Source organism: Abrus precatorius, unplaced genomic scaffold, assembly GCF_003935025.1.
Source record: "Abrus precatorius isolate BTA unplaced genomic scaffold, Abrus_2018 Scaffold4, whole genome shotgun sequence".
Taxonomy (NCBI): Eukaryota; Viridiplantae; Streptophyta; class Magnoliopsida; order Fabales; family Fabaceae; genus Abrus; species Abrus precatorius.
Genome location: NW_020874384.1, coordinates 17842026 through 17860164, shown reverse-complemented (window position 1 = coordinate 17860164; position 18139 = coordinate 17842026). Strand labels below are relative to the sequence as shown.

Below are 18139 nucleotides of genomic sequence, written 5' to 3'. Positions count from 1 at the left end.
AAATTTTATTAAAAAATATAAATCATATTAAATTAATACAAAACTCACTTAATTTTTATAATTTTTAATAATTTTAATTAATAAATAAAATTGTATTAAAAAATAAGTTAGACAGTGTCTTGATAGTCCACTTCCTTGTAAATATACAATTACCAATTGTTATTATTATATACTCTTTTTTTTTTAAATACCTCCTTCTTATAAACTTTTCATTTTCTGCATTCGTTGGATAATAACAAAAGTTATATTTTATTACTAATGTATTTTTTATGTTTAATTAATGTGATGTGTTTCATTTTTTAAAAAATTTAAATCACAAAAAATCTTTTTTTACATGAAAATCAGAACATACGATTATTCGTAATATATTATTTTTCGTATGTTTTAGAGCTGTTTTTTTTTTCAAGTAACTTTTTTTATTGTTTTATAAAATTGATGAAAGAAATTATTCCCTTAAAATAAATTAAACTGAACACATAACTTATTTTATCTAATATAAATAGTTTAATTAATCAAAATAATTCTAAAATAAATGCTTTGCTTTTAAAAGCCCTCCAAATAAACAAGAATTATGGTATTGTTTACTTTACTGTTAAAAATTAATTTTCACACGTTTTAAATAAAAAACACATTTTACATATATTTAATAATTTAAAATCAAATTTATCGAAAAGTGATTTACAGTTGTTAAATTATATTTAGATTTTTTTATTTTTATGTCAGAAATTTTATTTTATTGCAAGTAAATCAATCCTAACATCTAAGATCGTATACAGTTTAAAAAAACCGCAGAAGATCTCAATCTCTCAAAAAAAATACAGCGGCCAAAATTGAATTTGCATTCAGTAGATATAGTAATTATAAGAGTTAATGCTATTTGTGTTTCTCAAAATACATTATATTATAACATTTTTAATCTTTATTTTTTATATTTTTATTTTTTCTTTAATTATTATAAAATGTTGATCTGATTATCATGTATTAATTTTTATGCTACATGTTATTGTTTTTAAAATTACATAAAAGAACTAAAACTAATAATTTTATAAAAAAATTGAAATTAAAATATAACATATTTTAAGAACCAGCCTAGTTACAATTACAATCATGGACTCATCATAACACGAAAAGAAAAAGGATTAGAAAAAGAAACGATACTTTGCATAATTTAACATTTCTTTTTTCTACAATAGTGTATGACGGTAATTTCCTTAGTCTCTCGTCCTTTCAAACAATATAATGATTTTTATTTTCCAATTTGAACAACAAGTCTAACCTCACCGACAGAAAATGAACTAATTTGAGTGGCAATACCAACTTCAATTTATTTCTTTAATGAAAATTTACTTGCTCTAATCATATAAAATTTCCAGAATCGTTTTCAAATTAAAGTGAGACGGTACTTCACCACACCAAAAAATAAGGGAAAAAAGAAAGAAGTTGGGGAGGGCCATTCGGTTGGTGGATTTTCTTCAAGTAGTTTATTTTGAAGCTTCAACTATAAGGCATCATATTGAGGCAGACATAACACAGATCTGTGTTCAATTTCTCTGTTTTATGAAACAGCAACAATGGCAAAAACTATGACTGTGTGGTATCTTTTCGTCACCCTTGCCTTCATTTATGCTGCTACTGCTGATACTCAAAGTAAGTCTAAAGCAAGTTCTTTTGTTTTTCTTCTATCTAGTGGTTTCAGTTTCAGATTTGGAACGTAACTGTTACTGTCTGGGGTACCATGAATTTGATCTGCCTTATAAGAACTTAAAAATGTTTTCTTTTTTAATTTTAATGATAGTCTTTCTGATGGGTTTCAATGTAGCTCCTATTTTATCTAGCTCCTATTTTATCTTTGACATTTTCAATGAGATGAGATTCTACAATGCCAGTGAAACTTTTAAGTGTTCAATGACTAGATCTCAGTTGTTTAGAACTCTCGTGTACGTTTGGATGCTCATGAGAAGCTGTTTCGTTCTTTTTAATGTTCTTTGGTGGCATAGAAATCGATGCCATGTTGGATCTTGGACTATAATGGTGGAAGGGTACCGATGGAAAAGATGTTAAAGAACATCTGGTGTTTCTTGATTTAGACGACCAGCTGTATCAGTCATCAGCTTCAAAAGTCATTGAACTATTCGTGCAGTTCCCAATTCAAGAATGTGCATCTTTTGTGGATAATAGCAAAACCCCATTTGAGGCTGACTTTTTTTGGAGCTAATTCGGTCACTTTCCACATTTAGTTCTGTCTTTGGTGTTTCTAGTTCTAGGAGAGCAATATAAGTGTTGATATGATTATAAAATGAAGTTGTAAAATATATGATAATCAGGTGGCTTTTCTTGAAATTGAAACTTTTGTGCTGTGGTAAGTAACAAAATGGATTGACCACTATTAAAAAAACTATGACTTTGCTCTTAGATACTCAAACATCCCGCTCCATTCCACTGCATTTGATATTCAAACAAAGCCTGGAAATCATTTTTCTTTTCCCTCATTAGCTACAGCCCTTTTGTATAGTGATGCCAATGGAAGTGCCCCTAAGATTTTATTTATGGAACCCTTAATTGGTGATCTCTTTTATATTAACAGACTGCAATTTAAATTTGGTGTTGGTTCAGAGTATGAGAACAAGTTTGGGCAAATGAATCTCTAGCATTCGTAATGGCCACTTTAAATCTATAGCTATCAGTGATGAATTGCTTGTTTAAGCCATAATTTTGTTATTCAAGATATTATCAAAGGAGTTTGGAATGATGAAGTGGAGGAAGAAAGAAAAACAAAACACTAGCTGTTGCTTAAGAAAAAACAAATTCCTGACTGATACTGCCCCCAGCATGGTAGCAATTGATAGCTGACTAACTTCTTTATATTTGTCTCGGAAGTGTGTTTGCTAGATGGCTGGTTCTTCTGCAGAGAATATACTAACCAGTTCATTTTTTGTTAATTAAATTTTACTAGTTCTTTTGTTCTTTGGATTTGTCATATGTATTATGTGTTTGAGATGATACACTAGTTTAGGTTTCCCTACTCAGTTTTTGCTTTCTTATCCTAGTGAGATAAGGCTTGGTGTTATTGTTGCTGTTATCCTTAGCTTGAGATTATTTATTTTGATATTTTCATTGATCTTGTATATATGACATGACTACTTTCCTTCCATCTATGGTTCTGAATCCTCAATAGTTGGATATATTTCCTTACAATATGATTATAATACTTATAATACATCTTGCATTTTATGTGTTCTTTAAATTCCTATTTGTCACATGATGAACAAAACGTTGCAGTCAAAATTACTAATAACCCTGCGGACAAGTTGGTAGCTGCGATTAATGAAAACAGAACTGCTCACAAGGTATCATCTTTAACTGACAACCCCGGGCTTGCGTGTATTGCGCTACAATACATTAAAGCATACCAGGGTGATTGTGATGCTGTGGGTGGACCTGATGCAAAGAAGCCTCCTGAATCTCAATTTGCTGAAGTTTTTGCCCCTGCTTGTGGTGTTAAGGCCTCAACTCTTGCTCCTATAACTGGTCGTTTCCTTGGATGCCAATCTAAGTATGTTCACGCACCTGAGGCTTTTTCTGAAATCCTCATAAGAAACCAGAAGAGCTTAGACATTCTCTACAGTAAGAATCACACTCAGGTTGGTGCTGCAGTGACGGGTACTGATGGGGGGTCTCCTTACTTCTGGTGTGTGTTGTTTAGCAGTGGCAAACCTAACAGCACCTTTACTTTAGAGGGTGGTGTGGCTAAAATAACAAAACCTGGTTGCTTTAGTGGAGCTAATGATGAGTGCAGTGGTGCTCCTGATTGGTCAGCACTCAGTAGGATATGGCTATTTGCCACTTCAGTTCTGATTGCAATGTGGTTTGCTTTTCCATTATGATCATAAACTGAGATGAATTGTATGATTTCCACTTGATTTAGAGACCTTTGCTGTCTTTGTTGTATATGACATGCTTGGCCTCAACTATTCTTTTTTCTTTTTTCCCTTTGTTTGATTTTGTAATTTGTTATGAGATTCATGCCGATTGTTTTTCCAAAGTTTCTTGTTTACATATAAAATTTGTGGTATTGGCTCTTGAAAATCTCTTATCTGGGACTACAAGTGAAAAATAAAACCAGAAATTAAGCAACATAAGATTTCTATTCCATTAATAGGGATTTGGATCTTTGAGAATATATCCTAACACTTCAAAAAAAAAAAGATGAAAAAATTTAATTAAAATATACTGACAGTGTCATTCATTATTGTATTGTCATATTTATTAGAATGATTAACTTATGTAATAATTTAAAAGTCATATTTATAGTGTATTTTAACTAGTTGACAATTTAAAAAATTTTACAGTAACATTATACTAAAATTAAACTAAAGACAATGGAATTGTTGCATATAATTTATTTAAACATATTTGCATAATAATATACGATCCTTTCTTTTATCTTATACTTTCTAATTATACCTTAATTGAAAAATACAAGATGGATAATTTTTCTTCAACAAATTTATTGAGAGAATGACTTGGCATGTTTTGTCACTGGTCTATTTTTAACTTATGAATGAGTTAGGAGACATTTGAAGAACTTATAGAGACTTTATAAAAATAATTTATGAATTTTATAAATGTATTGATATAATATATTAAAATATTTTTTCTGTTTATTTCAATAAAATTTATAATCAATTTTACATAAGTTCTTATGTAATAAAAAAATTATCAAATAAATGTTTAATTAAATTATTTGTCCCATCTAACTCTTAATAACTCCAATTACTTTAATCATTCACCTTCAACTCCAAGTACTTTCTGTAGTAACCAATCCCCTTTATATTTAGCCAATTTCTATCAAAACTTCAGATGATGTTTTATTCTCTCATATTAAGATCATAAAGTGACTATTAAAGTCCACAAACATATGGGAAAAGAAATTCTTACATACTATTTAATACCTTACAATACACAGCTTGAGCATCACAAAGACGATTTAAACTTCAAAATAAGAAAAAGAACAGTAAGAATCACAACAATACCACCAGAAGAACCAAAAACTCTATGAATCCAATAACGATCAAACCCTGTAAAGCTCTGGTCAAAGAAAGCTGACAAAGCTATGCCCAGAATCAATAGAAATAGTAGTAAAGGTAACCAAACATCAACGTTGACGGGTTGCTCTTCATCTTCCAAATCACACTCTGATTTGCGATCTATATAGAGAGGAGAAACCACAGCTAGAACCACCAAGCTTATAGCAGCCAGTCTCTCATATGATGAAAATATGCTTCTCCTTCTGCAAGCTCCAAGTTCCATTCACTGTATTATGTGTCACCTTGCTTCTCTCTATCTGGGCTAATTTTTTCTTCTGAAGTGGAACTGTTGTGGAAAAGCCACCCAAATGTCAAGTTTAGCATTAACGTTAAAAAGCTTCGGCTACACACTCGCTTATTATTTTTTTCATTATACAAGTACTAATTTTGGGAGAGGAAAGAGTAAAGACAGCAAGATAACATTTTCGGAAAGAATGAAAAAATCAATTCTAGAATACCCCATCATAGGTTAATTCACAATTTTAATAATGATATTATTGCATTGGGTACTGTTAGGAAAATTACAATTACATTTTTCTATATAATAAGATGATGAATATAAAGTGCAGGCAGACTAGATAATGTATGTTACTAATAAAGCTTCGGTTGTTACATTGTATGGATACGAATAAGATTCTGCATTGACAAAGCATAATATTCTCTGCTCTGCTAAAATTTCATTTGGAATCCAATGCCGTTTCTGCAATAAAGAACCTTCACGAATGTCTGCGATACAACGTCACCAATTCGAGCCGAATCATGTTGAGATGAAATAATTCAGACCAGAGAAATACATAGCTTGAATATAGAAAAGGAACCTGCTAGAAGAAGTGTTTGAGGAGAAAAAAAAAAACCCTTTTGTGCTGCAGTGGTTGAATAGTATGTGAATACAGAGGGAGAATATAATAAGAAAAGTACTGATGTGATTGTGATTCTACATATAGATTTACAAATTTTGATGAACTGCAATCCTATACGGAAATTTTCTAAGATTGACTGACAGTAATTTTTAGCGCGAATATTTGATTTAAAGTCTATTAACAATATTTTAAATTAATTTCTACTTTTGTTCCACTTTTCCGCCGATCTAATTCAATTTCTTTTTTTCTTATTATCCTCATCGTCTTCACATGTTCTTTTTACATCCCTTTCAAATTTACAATTTTAATAATACCAATCTTTAGGATTTAGTTACTTAAACTCATCTTAAAAACTGATATTAACGTTTTTCTTAATTTTAAACCTCTAAAAGTAATAATTTTTTTATTAAAATATCATTTATTGCTTGTAATAAATGTTTTTGTTGTAAAAACTTATCACTTTAAGTGTTAAAAAAATTAAGGAGTTGTATTATAATTTTATTAAAATTTAAATGAATGACATGGTATGATTACTCGGTAATCTAACTGGTGGTCTTACCAGTGCGTTCGAACTCTTGGAAGATGCTATTAATTTGTTGCTCTCGAGCCAGTTATCGCTCCAGTCCCGCCATTTAAGCACCTTAGAATTGTTGACCCAAGAAAAGAAGTACCTTAGGATTAAATTAAAACAATGGGATGTGTGTATTGTAAAGCACAAAATAAAATAAACTGTGACTGTGGCAGCCCGAGCTTTCCACAGCAAACTCTACAATCTCCGGAATCACAGGCTCGAAAATTGCGTTGCCTAGAACCATCATATAAACACAGACTTATCTAAATTAATAAACACCTAAAGGCACAAGTAAACCCTTCTAAATTCTATTTGGCCCAATTGGACGTCTTTGACCTGTTTCCTTGAACCCGTCTCATCCATTTCTTCTGTGATGCAGTAACGCAAGTAGCCTGTAATTGTGCTGAAACACCTTGTTCTGTGGCTGGAAGCTCCGCAGGAAGTGCAGCAGCAGTGCTAGTGAAGGCATTTAGGACCAAGAATGCTAGGATGGGAGAGAGATCCAGCGTTCCTCCCAGAGGGGGAATTAGTCCACGGAATATGTTCAGATATGGGTCACATATGGTGCTGAATCAAACAATAATCATTTTATTTAACACATGCAGAATTCTTTAACCACTTAAATCTGCGTATACTATCAAAATATATATCTGCTATCTTAATCATTATGATTACTTGATGCATGAGGGACAAAATAAAAGAAACAAACTTCCAAGTACATCACAAGTTATGATAACTAGACACAAGACTTTAAGCATATTTTATCAATGGAAAGGTGAATATTGAATCACATAAAAACCAAAATGCCAAAACAAAATCTTTCATCGGTGAAAATGTGAAATGGATGCTTTCATATAAGATAAACCTAACTTCTTGCTCTTAAAAATTAAATTAAAAAAATATAATTATCAAAACCGAAGTGAATAACCTCTAATATCATATTTAAAAATATTGTTAACTCAACTCTTAGTCTAAATATAAACACCTAATAATTACAAAATTTTATTAAAAAATATTTATTCTACTTTTATAACTTCAATATAATAAATATATATATTTTTAATAAAGATTTTATGTTTATGGATAGATCAACTCTTAACAAAACCCTTAAAAAAAACAAAGCTACCAATCTGGAAAAACTAGCTAAGAGAATATTAAAAGCATGATGTGATTAAAGAAAAGGCTGACCTGAGGGGACTAACAATGGCAGGAGGAGTGTTGGGAAACCAGGTCAACACAAGCCTTACAATGAGCAAGGTATTGTAAATGTTGAAGAAATTTATAAGTCCATTAGCCACCACAATCCCTGCCACCGAATCCCCAGGTAAAACTGCAGCGAAATTATGACTGGACAACCACCTCATGTTCCTGTAGTTACTGCACCGAATCTGAATCCAAACATCCATCAATACCAGATAAGGCTTCTCATTCATTTTAATTTATCATTCAAGTTATGAATTACCTGCGTCCAAAATGTTTGAAATTCAGCGGAGAAAGAGACAACTTTGTTGAGGATGGGATTTTGTGAAGCGAGGGAGTGTAGAAACGTGAAAAAATGATCAGCTGCAGTGGCGATGCAAGTGTGGAGTTGAGGAGTGGCCAAATTAGAGTTGGGGAGTTTAAGAAAGGGAAGTGCAAATGGTATTTGAGCATTTCCCCAACAATTCCACACCTTAGTTTCTATCTCACTCGACTTAGACCATTCATTCGCATTCACACCCATTCTTCTTCGCTTCAGTTGAGGTTGTCCAAGCTCAGAGGATAACGCTAGCGCATCTATACAGGGAAAGGGAAAAGATAATCCTCCCAAATAAAATATCCACACTCTTCTCTTTTCATAATAAAATAAATCATTTTCAATATTATATTTCCTCTCAATTGTTATAACTTTTCTTTCAGGGATTATTTTAAATTAGAGTAATAGTTGGGAGAATTTTTTTTTTCATTGTTATTAAAGATTGTGATTTTAATTTAATCAATCGTAACTTTGTAGATTGTCAATATTAAGACTTTTCATAATTGTTAATTTTGATTTCATAAATTTAAATTTTCACGTATAATAATGAATTAATTAATATCAATAATGTCATAATTTACATATTTAATTTCATCATAATTTTAAAATTCTCGTCTTTATAACTTATAAAATTTAAATATTTTATCTCTCGCCAATTTAATAAGTAATTATATCCTAAAACTTCAAATAGAATTTGCTCTTAGATGTGAAAATTACAGAAGAAAGGAAGGTGGACAAAAATGTGAAACAGCAGGAATGAGTAAAAAATAAGAAAATTTTAAGCTGTTTAAATTTAAGAGAGAGAGGGAGAAATGTATTTTATCTCTGCCTATTTAATTAAATAAAAAATCATTAAAAGAAATTAAGTTTTGTATATAATTATCTCATTATCCTTTATCTAAAACTTGCATCTTTTTTTTTCTTCATCTCAAATAGATTTTTTTTTCACTTCTTTCTCTCTCATTTATTTCTTACACACTTTCACTTGGACAAATAAAATGTTTTAGGCTTTAATGTCTATTAGGTTGATTTAAACTTTTGTTTTTATCTATATTTTTTTTCCTACAAATATTCTTTAGTGAATACATTCGATATTAAATATAAGTATCTTAATTTTCCTAAAAAAATATTTGGATTCCAAATTAATATAATATTGTGCTAGTTCAGAAAAGCCTAAGCTGAAAATGAGCCACCAACAACTCTCAAGTGCAACTTGGTTGAATGCCTCTATGAACTCCATACATTGATACATTCATTTTAAGGGATTCATATTTATAATTTACATGGTCAAGCTCTTTACACTCACGTCTCTAAAATTTTATAAACTATATTTAGTTAAGTTATACTATGTAAAAATACTTGTATACCTAAACCGTGCGTTACCTGTATTTAAACTCTATAAAAGATTGACGACTTTATTATCTCAAATAAAAAATTATGCTATTAATATAAACATTAAAGTATATTTAAGCTAAAAACAACACTAGCTCAACATATCATCAACTCAAGAACATACAAGCAAGTAAACACTTATGAGTCATGAAAGCCTACAAATCTTCAAACGTATTGAAAATTCACAAAATCACATAGCTGATAATTCCATATATTAAAGAGGTAAGAAAATTCTGTTGCTAGCCGCCAAGTTGCTTACGGAATGAGACGCGTGTCGCATTTTGATTGGAACTGTTTGAAATATTCAACGAACGGCTCTACCTTATTGAGAAATTTAGCAGGTAACATGAAAATTGCGTGGTTCACAACACCTTCTCTTCTCTCCGATTATGGCTACTCATCTCTTCACCCTTTCTCTTTCCCCGCAACCCAAACTCTGCTTCAATTATGCACCCAATCATGCCGTCCACTTCAGTTCTCTTCTCCCAACAAAACGGCGTCGCAGCCGCAATCGCCACAGCCGTCAGATTCTCCGGCCACCATTCTTCGTATCGAGTTCCTTCAGGACTGAGATTGGATCGGCGGAATCAGATCTCCTTCAAGGCCAGGGACAGAGCAAAGACTCGCCAGTTTTACTTGACGTCAGTGGTATGATGTGCGGTGCTTGCGTCTCCCGAGTCAAAAACATCTTATCCGCCGACGACCGTGTCGACTCAGTCGTGGTCAACATGTTGACTGAGACCGCCGCTGTCAAATTGTGGCGACTCGAGGAGGAACCAGCGAGTGTTGCTGAGAGCCTCGCTCGGAGATTGAGCGATTGCGGATTCCCAACGAAGAGTAGGGCGTCGGGTTTAGGAGTGGCGGAAAACGTGAGGAAGTGGAAGGATTTGGTGAAGAAGAAGGAGGAACTGGTCGCCAGGAATCGAAGCCGTGTCGCATTCGCTTGGACTTTGGTCGCATTGTGCTGTGGCTCGCACGCTTCGCATATTTTTCATTCTTTAGGAATTCACATTGCTCATGGTAATGGTCGAATCAAATATGCAATGTTCGTTATTCACTATTCACCTGCAAAATTTGATTAAATGCGAAGTTACTTTTCGTTTCGTAGGACCGCTTTTGGAAATTCTTCATAATTCGTACGTGAAAGGTGGTTTAGCTTTGGGGTCTTTATTGGGACCAGGACGAGGTTAGTTCGAGTCTTGTTACGTTTCGGTTGTGGATATATAGCAACCAGTTCTTTTGAAGAACCATCTTGAAGTGTTGAATTGTTTAGGAGAATCATGTTCATGTATTGAAGAACCGTGTATTCGTAGTGTTACAATATGCTTAATGTACTAGACTTTTGAAAATGTTGCAGAGTTACTCTTTGATGGCCTAAACGCATTTAAGAAGGGATCGCCTAATATGAACTCTCTCGTGGGATTTGGTTCTATAGCCGCTTTCATCATTAGTTTGGTGAGATTCTATCAGGGATTTTTGAGTGTTCCATTAAGTCACAAGACAGCTAAATTTCTGTGTTCGTTTTATGTGTTGTTAATTTGAAATTCGTCTATGTTGCAGATCTCGTTACTTAACCCTGGCCTAGCGTGGAATGCATCATTCTTTGATGAACCGGTGACTTTCTTTACTTTTAAATGTCCTGATATTTGTCATATGAGAATTTCCCACTGCCACGTTAAGCCAAGCAAGAATAAATTACAACTCACCTTGGCTTGCGATGTTGTTTGTTTAGATTTAACAACCTTTTACCTCCATTAAATATGCTATGCCTTGTCTTATCGGCATTTCTTACGTTCATGTTGATTATAAGCTCCTTATGTAAGGAATGTGTCTTTTAGCATGCAGGTCATGCTTCTTGGTTTCGTGCTTCTAGGACGTTCTCTGGAGGAAAAGGCAAGGATTCAGGCATCTAGTGATATGAATGAACTTCTTGTAAGTTGCAGTGTTGTTCGCCTCTTTTGTCAGATAATATTCCACCAAAATAGGATTCCTATATCTTGTTATTTGCTATATGGAATCATATGTGTTTACAAGAACAGAGTGTTACACATTTTGTAGGGTATGTTGATAATGCATCATCAACAGGGTTACGTGATACTTTAGTCTTTCGAAGCCTAACTGCTCCTACATTACTGGAACAGACTTTTGATCTATGACTGTCTTCGTTTCGATCATTAAATGGCCTTTGCAGGTTACTGCATAATAAGACAAAATATAGGAGAAATGCTAGCAATGTACTCTTTTGAGTATACTTTTCAGTACACTTCTTGTGATTAGTCCACTTTTAAGTCAATAAATACACTTACCTTGTAAATTGATGACTTTTGAAAAATTGTTTTGTAAAAAAGAGTATGTTGAAAAGTGTGCCATGAGCATTCCTCTACGATATATTGGTTTTCCATTTAAAAACCAAATCTTATTCAACTTGCACTTTCTTCCATTTTCTGATCAATTGTTATTTCTCAGAAAAATGAATAATCCTAGAACTGGAACTTAGTTATAAGAAAAAGTGGCTCTTACAAAAATGAAGCATCAAATTATAGTTTTCTTGTAAAGAGTGGCATTTTTTTAGAGTCGTATTTTACTGTAGGTTTAATTATTTTTTCTTACATAATTACACTCTGGTGGATGTTTTGCCAGTCACTGATATCTACTCAGTCAAGACTTGTGATTACTCCAACAGAAGGTTCGCCATCTACTGACACTGTGCTTTGCTCTGACGCAATTTGTGTTGAAGTCCCTACTGATGATGTTCGAGTAGGTGACTCAGTGTTGGTGCTGCCTGGAGAAACTATCCCTATAGATGTAAGCCTTTCTAATTGGCAGCGGAAATTTTTTATGTTAATTGAAACAAACCTTTAAAGCTATATATGTGTGGTACCTGAATTCAGGTTTAAGGGCATCTGAAGTGTCTATATTGATCGTGCACATTCTGTTTGTGGTCCCTAGGACTAAATGCTTTATTTTGGATGGGCCAATCTGCCATCTGTGGCAATAATGACATTGCCGGTTACAGCAGTCATTCAAATCTATACACTTAAAATTGGAGGCCTCCCTTCATGATTTAAGATGGAATATATAAAGAAATTTGTTGGTTCGTATGTTGTTGCTATCTAACTTCAGAAATTCATGAGCAGGGAAGGGTCATTTCAGGAAGAAGCGTTGTAGATGAATCAATGCTAACAGGTGAATCACTTCCTGTATTTAAGGAAAAAGGCCTCACAGTTTCAGCAGGAACTATAAATTGGGTAAGACTTGAAATTAATATTGAAGTTTACGCTGCCTTACTAAATTCACGTGCGGGGCACATAAGTGATTTCAATTCTTCTACTTTTGATCAGGAAGTAAGTTATTGTTCCATTAACAAATTTCTATTTCAGGATGGTCCTTTAAGGATTGAAGCTTCTTCAACTGGCTCCAACACAATGATATCCAAGATTGTACGCATGGTTAGTAACTTAATATCCCATCTTCTGTAATACCAAGCATTAGGGTGAGGTGCTGCATAATGTTAATGAGATTATTACGGTATTTTTTCCAAGTTAAGAGTGTAATTTTATGCATTCCTAGTTGTTATAGGTTTTTAGGACAATGTGGTGCCAAACATATTGTATGATTGCTTTGCTTCGTTCAACTATTAGAATCATGCATCAACGGATTATAATTAATGATTATTGCAAGATTTTGAGTTTCCATTGCTGATTAGGCCATTGACTTGGGATATGTGGAACTCAAACATTTGTAGAGAAAGTTTCTGCAACATTACAGCTTTATCTGGTGAAATTCAGGTTGAGGATGCTCAATCACGTGAAGCACCTGTACAAAGGCTTGCAGATTCGATAGCAGGGCCGTTTGTATACAGTGTAATGACTCTGTCAGCAGCAACATTTGCATTTTGGTAATTACTTATGTTTCCATACAATTTTTTCTGTTGGCATGGTTATGATCTGCGCCAGTGATCCTAAATGGTGGTGGGCCTTATTTGACACGGCATGACTAATATTATTCTACTATGACATATTAATGTTATCCAACGTATTACCTATGTGACCTTGACACTTCAAAAGTATTAAAGCTGTGCCCGTGCTTGTTAGAATATGCACATTTAACTTTCCCAAGTAAATGACTTAATGAATAGTTCATGTTACCCATTGCCTTTGACAAACTTGCTGCATTTGTCTCTAGGTATTTCGTTGGATCACACATATTTCCTGATGTTTTGCTCAATGATATTGCTGGTCCAGAAGGAGATCCTTTGCTTTTGAGTTTAAAGCTCTCTGTAGATGTATTGGTGAGTGATTCTAAACTCTAGGTCCCCTTACTTACAGTTTGTGCTTCAAGATTGCAATTAAAACTACTTGGACCCTATTGACTTTTCTTTCCCCATCTCCTGAGGATGAAGCATTCCCTTTTTACTAGCTTTCAGCTTCTGTTGTTGATTAGGATGTGCCTGACAAAACTTTGCATGTTCTTTATCTTAAAAATCTTCAGTTATTGCAAGACTCTCCACCCGAGTCAAATCTATGACATGGAGTAAGGTAGTAATTGTGATGTTTTCTATCTGAAACTGAATGGTGTGAATTAAAGAGGAAGAAAAAATAGTCACGTAAATCAGTACGTGAAAGCAAGTTTACTTTGACATTATTCTTGAGAAAAGAAATTTTTCACGCAAGACAACAATGAGTGTTGGTGTTTGTAATTTACTTTAGTTAATTTCTAACAAGCAGTCTTGGCCCCCACTTTGTAGGTTGTTTCTTGTCCTTGTGCATTGGGTCTTGCCACACCGACAGCAATCCTGGTTGGCACCTCACTTGGTACGTTAGTTATGCTTTCTGTTAAAAGTTACTTAAACAGTGACATGCATGTAAAATATATATATATATAACACTAGTAGAAATTTAAAAATTTTGATTTGAGTTTTTTATTTAACTTATATTTAACAGTTAGTAAAATAATAAATTATAACTCATTAAATATAAGTTAAATAAAAAGTTCAGATAAATAAGAATTTTTTAGACTTACACTAGTGTAAGAAAATTTTATTTATGTTCACCTTGTTCTTAAAGTTACTCTCTAATCTAATGTTACACACCTTTATGACATTCATGTATGAGTTACTAAAGTGAATTTCACTTTATTTAATGAGTTTCTTATAATTTTTCACTAATGTAAAATATATAGAAAAATGAACAGGATGTGTTGCTAACATTTTTCTTATCTCAAATATTATTGCTTTATTTTATTTGATACAGAGGTTTTTCAATTTTCAATTTTTCTCTTCCTCTGAAAAATTGATCGACGCTGGGTGTTCCTTTATTATTTGTTTCATTATTTTTTTTATTTCTTCCTTTTTACTATACCTCTTGATCAACTATGGTTCTATAAATATATATTGACGATACAAGAATCACAACTATTGCTATCTCTTAATCAGGCATTAGGTGTCTTCTCTAGTTCTCTTGTATGCTTAAACTTGAGAAATTTTTGTGTAAATCATATTACTACTTGTCTCTTAATCAGGCATAAAGTTTCTCAACCTTTGTGGTTTTTTTTTTTTAACTACACGATAGGCTTAATACGTGTTGCCAATGAGCAGGGGCAAGAAAAGGACTTCTTATTAGAGGAGGGGATGTGCTAGAACGCTTGGCCAGCATAAATTATATTGCTCTAGACAAGGTATATTTCATGTTCGTAGACTATTATCTGTCTTTTCTCCTCCTCCTACACAATATATAAGATTAACTAACACTACGCTTTCAGACAGGAACCCTCACCCAAGGAAAACCGGTTGTGTCTGCCATAGGCTCTATCGATTATGGGGAGTCAGATATTCTTCGGATTGCTGCTGCAGTGGAGAAAACTGCATCTCACCCAATAGCAAAGGCTATTGTCAATAAAGCTGAGTCATTAGATTTGGTCCTTCCAGTTACAAAAGGGCAATTAGTTGAACCCGGTTTTGGAACTTTAGCAGAAATAGATGGGCGTTTGATTGCAGTTGGGTCTTTAGAGTGGGTTCATGATCGCTTCCAGAAAAGAATGAACCCATCTGATTTGACAAATCTGGAACACAGTTTGATGAATCATTCATTGAATAAATCTTCAAAGTATTCGAAAACTGTTGTCTATGTTGGACGTGAAGGAGAAGGCATCATTGGTGCTATTGCCATATCTGACGTTGTGCGCGATGATGCTGAATCTACTGTCATGAGGTGTGTTTATTTTTCTGTATGTGTCCTCAGAAATCTTTCATTTTAGGCAAATAAAACTACTGCTTCTTCAGACCAAATGTGAAGTTAGTTCACTTCATTTCCTTCCTTCAGGAGTAAGGGCAGTACTTTTTTCAGTTCCTCCTAAGCTTAGTATTTCAAGTCCTGAACTACTAATGGTGCACCATTTTGTCACCCATTGAAACGTTGGATTAACATATTTCCTGCATTTATTGAAAATATTTGCCAAATTCTAGTTTTTTTTTTTTTCTTTGCTTTATGTGTGCATTTCCCGTCTGATTTTGTTGCCTTTATTGGAAGGCTCAAGCAGAAGGGGATTAAAATGGTCCTGCTGTCAGGAGACAGGGAAGAGGCAGTTGCAACAATAGCAGAGAGAATTGGAATTGAAAATGATTTTGTCAAAGCATCTTTGTCTCCGCAGCAGAAATCTAGATTTATTTCATCTCTGAAAGCTGCTGGACATCATGTTGCGATGGTACGATGGGTGATGCAGCTATACTTACTCAAGTTCTCCCCCCCACCCTTAACTCCCACGTGCTCTCTCTTTGAAACTTTATTTATCTTGTGTCTTGGCCTTAGCTATGATTAAAGATGTGCTGAACTCGTAATGTTGTACTGAATTTGGTCTTAAATATTGCATGTTTTAGTAGCTACAAAGAATTAGATTTTGTTTTATTTCATTTTCAAAGAAGATGAGATATTTATGTTTGCTCTTAATTGCATCGCATGGAACCGCTTCACACTAAAATGCTTTCATTGTAAACATCATAGTGTGGATTTATCACTCAACTAATACATCCATCTAAGAACGAACAGGGAAATGGCATTTAACTAAGACGTTATTTTTTCTCCCCTTCTCTAAGGTAGGTGATGGGATAAATGATGCACCCTCTTTGGCTGTAGCTGATGTTGGGATTGCTCTGCAGAATGAAGCTCAAGAGAATGCTGCCTCGGATGCAGCATCTATTATACTTCTGGGGAACAGAATTTCACAAGTAAGTCTTTTCTGATGTTCCAAATTTATTAATTTACCTTTATGCATCCTAGGATATTACTCGTTTTTTTCTTGGTTATCGAATTGGGTGGCAGATGGTGAAATTTTAATAAACAAAGCTTTCATCGCTTGTGGCAATTCTAAATGTTTTCTCGTTGTTTTTAGATTATACCATGATCTTCTTGTTTCTATAATGTTTTTTTTTTTTTTTCTTTTTTGGCTTGTTAACTTTTACTACTGAAGGTATAACAGAATAGAAGGGTTTACGGTGGGGTGAAAGAAAGGGAGCCCTCATCGTTTGTTTATAATACCATACTCAAGCGAGGTGTATGGTGTTATAAAATATGTTTAGTGGGGATAGTTTATTTATGGTTAAATTGCAGTTTTGCCTTCATGTGGTTTAATTCACTTTGCCTACGCACTTGGGTTTACAATGGGACTCTTTTTTCACTATGGTCTGCTCCTTCCGCACATAACAACCTTGCAGAGTTGTGATTCTTTTAGTAATGTGCGTCTTGTTGCATAAGCCACCTTATGGTTCTCCATTATCTTAGATTATTAACTTTGTAATTGACAGGTTGTTGATGCACTAGACCTAGCACAGGCAACAATGGCAAAAGTGTACCAAAATTTGTCTTGGGCAGTAGCCTATAATGTTGTTGCCATTCCCATAGCGGCTGGTGTGTTACTTCCCCAATTTGACTTTGCTATGACACCGTCACTTTCAGGTAAGCAGCGTGGCTCTGCTCCATTCTTCTCATATAATAGCGAGGCATATAAGGCTGTGTTTTTATGTTGTACTTTCTGTTTATCTTCTTAAAATTTATGCATCTACTATACGGTGCTTTAAGTATGGTCGTTGTCAGCGAAAGAATGATGTCACCCATAATATTTATTCGCAGGAGGATTGATGGCTCTGAGCTCCATCTTTGTGGTTGGCAACTCACTGCTTCTACAGCTTCATGGGTCTCAGACCTCCAGAAAGGTAGTCACATAATAAATCCATTAGAACATGGATACGTTGAATATAAAATATTCATCGGAGGTGGTGAACCCATATCATGACAGTATGAGTACAAGCTTATCGGATATCTTATTTCATAATGTAACATCAAGCTTATGTTTTGTTCTGATATTTGTCCAAAAAACCGAAGTGTATAGTTGTACTGTATACCTCAGATGCTCAACCTTGCCAGCAGTAATAAATGTATGACACTAGGACCTGTGTTGCAGAATGCAAAGTGCTGGCCAGTGGCTTGTGGCCTGACCTACACTTAAGACTGCAGATATGTTTTGGCACTTTGCTTACCGATTACTACCACCCAGCCTAGAATTGAGCGGCTTGTCTTTATTTATTTTGATGTTGATGTAAATGACTTCTGCTGATGCTGAAGTATAGAGAGAGGAAAAGGAGAGAAATGTGTCTGTTTTATAATAAAATCTAAAAAGTTCTACTAATCATAATCTGGACTAAATAAAGAAAATTACAAGA

At 33.7% G+C, this 18139-nt stretch overlaps 4 protein-coding genes across 8 annotated transcripts; 2 read left to right on the top strand and 2 right to left on the bottom strand.

Annotated features, from left to right (window-relative positions):
• Nucleotides 1–1305: 1305 nt before the first annotated feature.
• LOC113865357 lies at nt 1306–4022 on the top strand. Its single transcript, XM_027499844.1, has 2 exons — nt 1306–1647; nt 3280–4022. The coding sequence occupies exons 1-2, from the start codon at nt 1572–1574 to the stop codon at nt 3882–3884; spliced, it is 681 nt and encodes a 226-aa protein (XP_027355645.1). The 5' UTR covers nt 1306–1571; the 3' UTR covers nt 3885–4022.
• Nucleotides 4023–4974: 952 nt separating this feature from the next.
• On the bottom strand, nt 4975–5310 carry LOC113866234. The gene has a single exon (XM_027501115.1). It carries the CDS (start codon nt 5308–5310, stop codon nt 4975–4977), a length of 336 nt encoding a protein of 111 aa, XP_027356916.1.
• A 1291-nt stretch (nt 5311–6601) lies between these two features.
• LOC113865330 (ylmG homolog protein 2, chloroplastic) lies at nt 6602–8351 on the bottom strand. The gene is made up of 3 exons (XM_027499797.1): nt 7981–8351; nt 7707–7906; nt 6602–7085 (listed from the first exon to the last, which is right to left on the bottom strand). Exons 1-3 carry the CDS (start codon nt 8239–8241, stop codon nt 6827–6829), a joined length of 720 nt encoding a protein of 239 aa, XP_027355598.1. The 5' UTR covers nt 8242–8351; the 3' UTR covers nt 6602–6826.
• A 1368-nt stretch (nt 8352–9719) lies between these two features.
• On the top strand, nt 9720–18107 carry LOC113866356 (copper-transporting ATPase PAA2, chloroplastic). Of its 5 annotated transcripts, XM_027501234.1 has the most exons (18): nt 9720–10446; nt 10535–10612; nt 10784–10881; nt 10987–11040; nt 11272–11358; nt 12067–12231; nt 12564–12674; nt 12807–12875; nt 13215–13324; nt 13612–13717; nt 14174–14240; nt 15023–15102; nt 15187–15635; nt 15954–16128; nt 16517–16648; nt 17225–17375; nt 17550–17632; nt 17881–18100. In XM_027501234.1, exons 1-18 carry the CDS (start codon nt 9816–9818, stop codon nt 17923–17925), a joined length of 2691 nt encoding a protein of 896 aa, XP_027357035.1. In that variant the 5' UTR covers nt 9720–9815; the 3' UTR covers nt 17926–18100. The 5 variants fall into 5 exon arrangements, with proteins under 5 accessions (XP_027357035.1, XP_027357037.1, XP_027357040.1 ...); XM_027501236.1 differs by having other exon boundaries at nt 11272–11319; nt 17550–18101; XM_027501235.1 differs by having other exon boundaries at nt 9721–10446; nt 17550–18101.
• Nucleotides 18108–18139: the final 32 nt, after the last annotated feature.

Coding starts and splice junctions, on each gene's coding strand:
- LOC113865357 (XM_027499844.1), top strand. CDS start 1,572: ATGGCAAAAACTATGACTGTGTGGTATCTTTTCGTCACCCTTGCCTTC. Junction 1,648..3,279: donor TGCTACTGCTGATACTCAAA/GTAAGTCTAAAG, acceptor AAAACGTTGCAG/TCAAAATTACTAATAACCCT.
- LOC113866234 (XM_027501115.1), bottom strand. CDS start 5,310: ATGGAACTTGGAGCTTGCAGAAGGAGAAGCATATTTTCATCATATGAG.
- LOC113865330 (XM_027499797.1), bottom strand. CDS start 8,241: ATGGGTGTGAATGCGAATGAATGGTCTAAGTCGAGTGAGATAGAAACT. Junction 7,907..7,980: donor TTCAAACATTTTGGACGCAG/GTAATTCATAAC, acceptor GTTTGGATTCAG/ATTCGGTGCAGTAACTACAG. Junction 7,086..7,706: donor GCCATTGTTAGTCCCCTCAG/GTCAGCCTTTTC, acceptor TGTTTGATTCAG/CACCATATGTGACCCATATC.
- LOC113866356 (XM_027501234.1), top strand. CDS start 9,816: ATGGCTACTCATCTCTTCACCCTTTCTCTTTCCCCGCAACCCAAACTC. Junction 11,359..12,066: donor GTGATATGAATGAACTTCTT/GTAAGTTGCAGT, acceptor ATGTTTTGCCAG/TCACTGATATCTACTCAGTC. Junction 12,232..12,563: donor GAGAAACTATCCCTATAGAT/GTAAGCCTTTCT, acceptor ATTCATGAGCAG/GGAAGGGTCATTTCAGGAAG.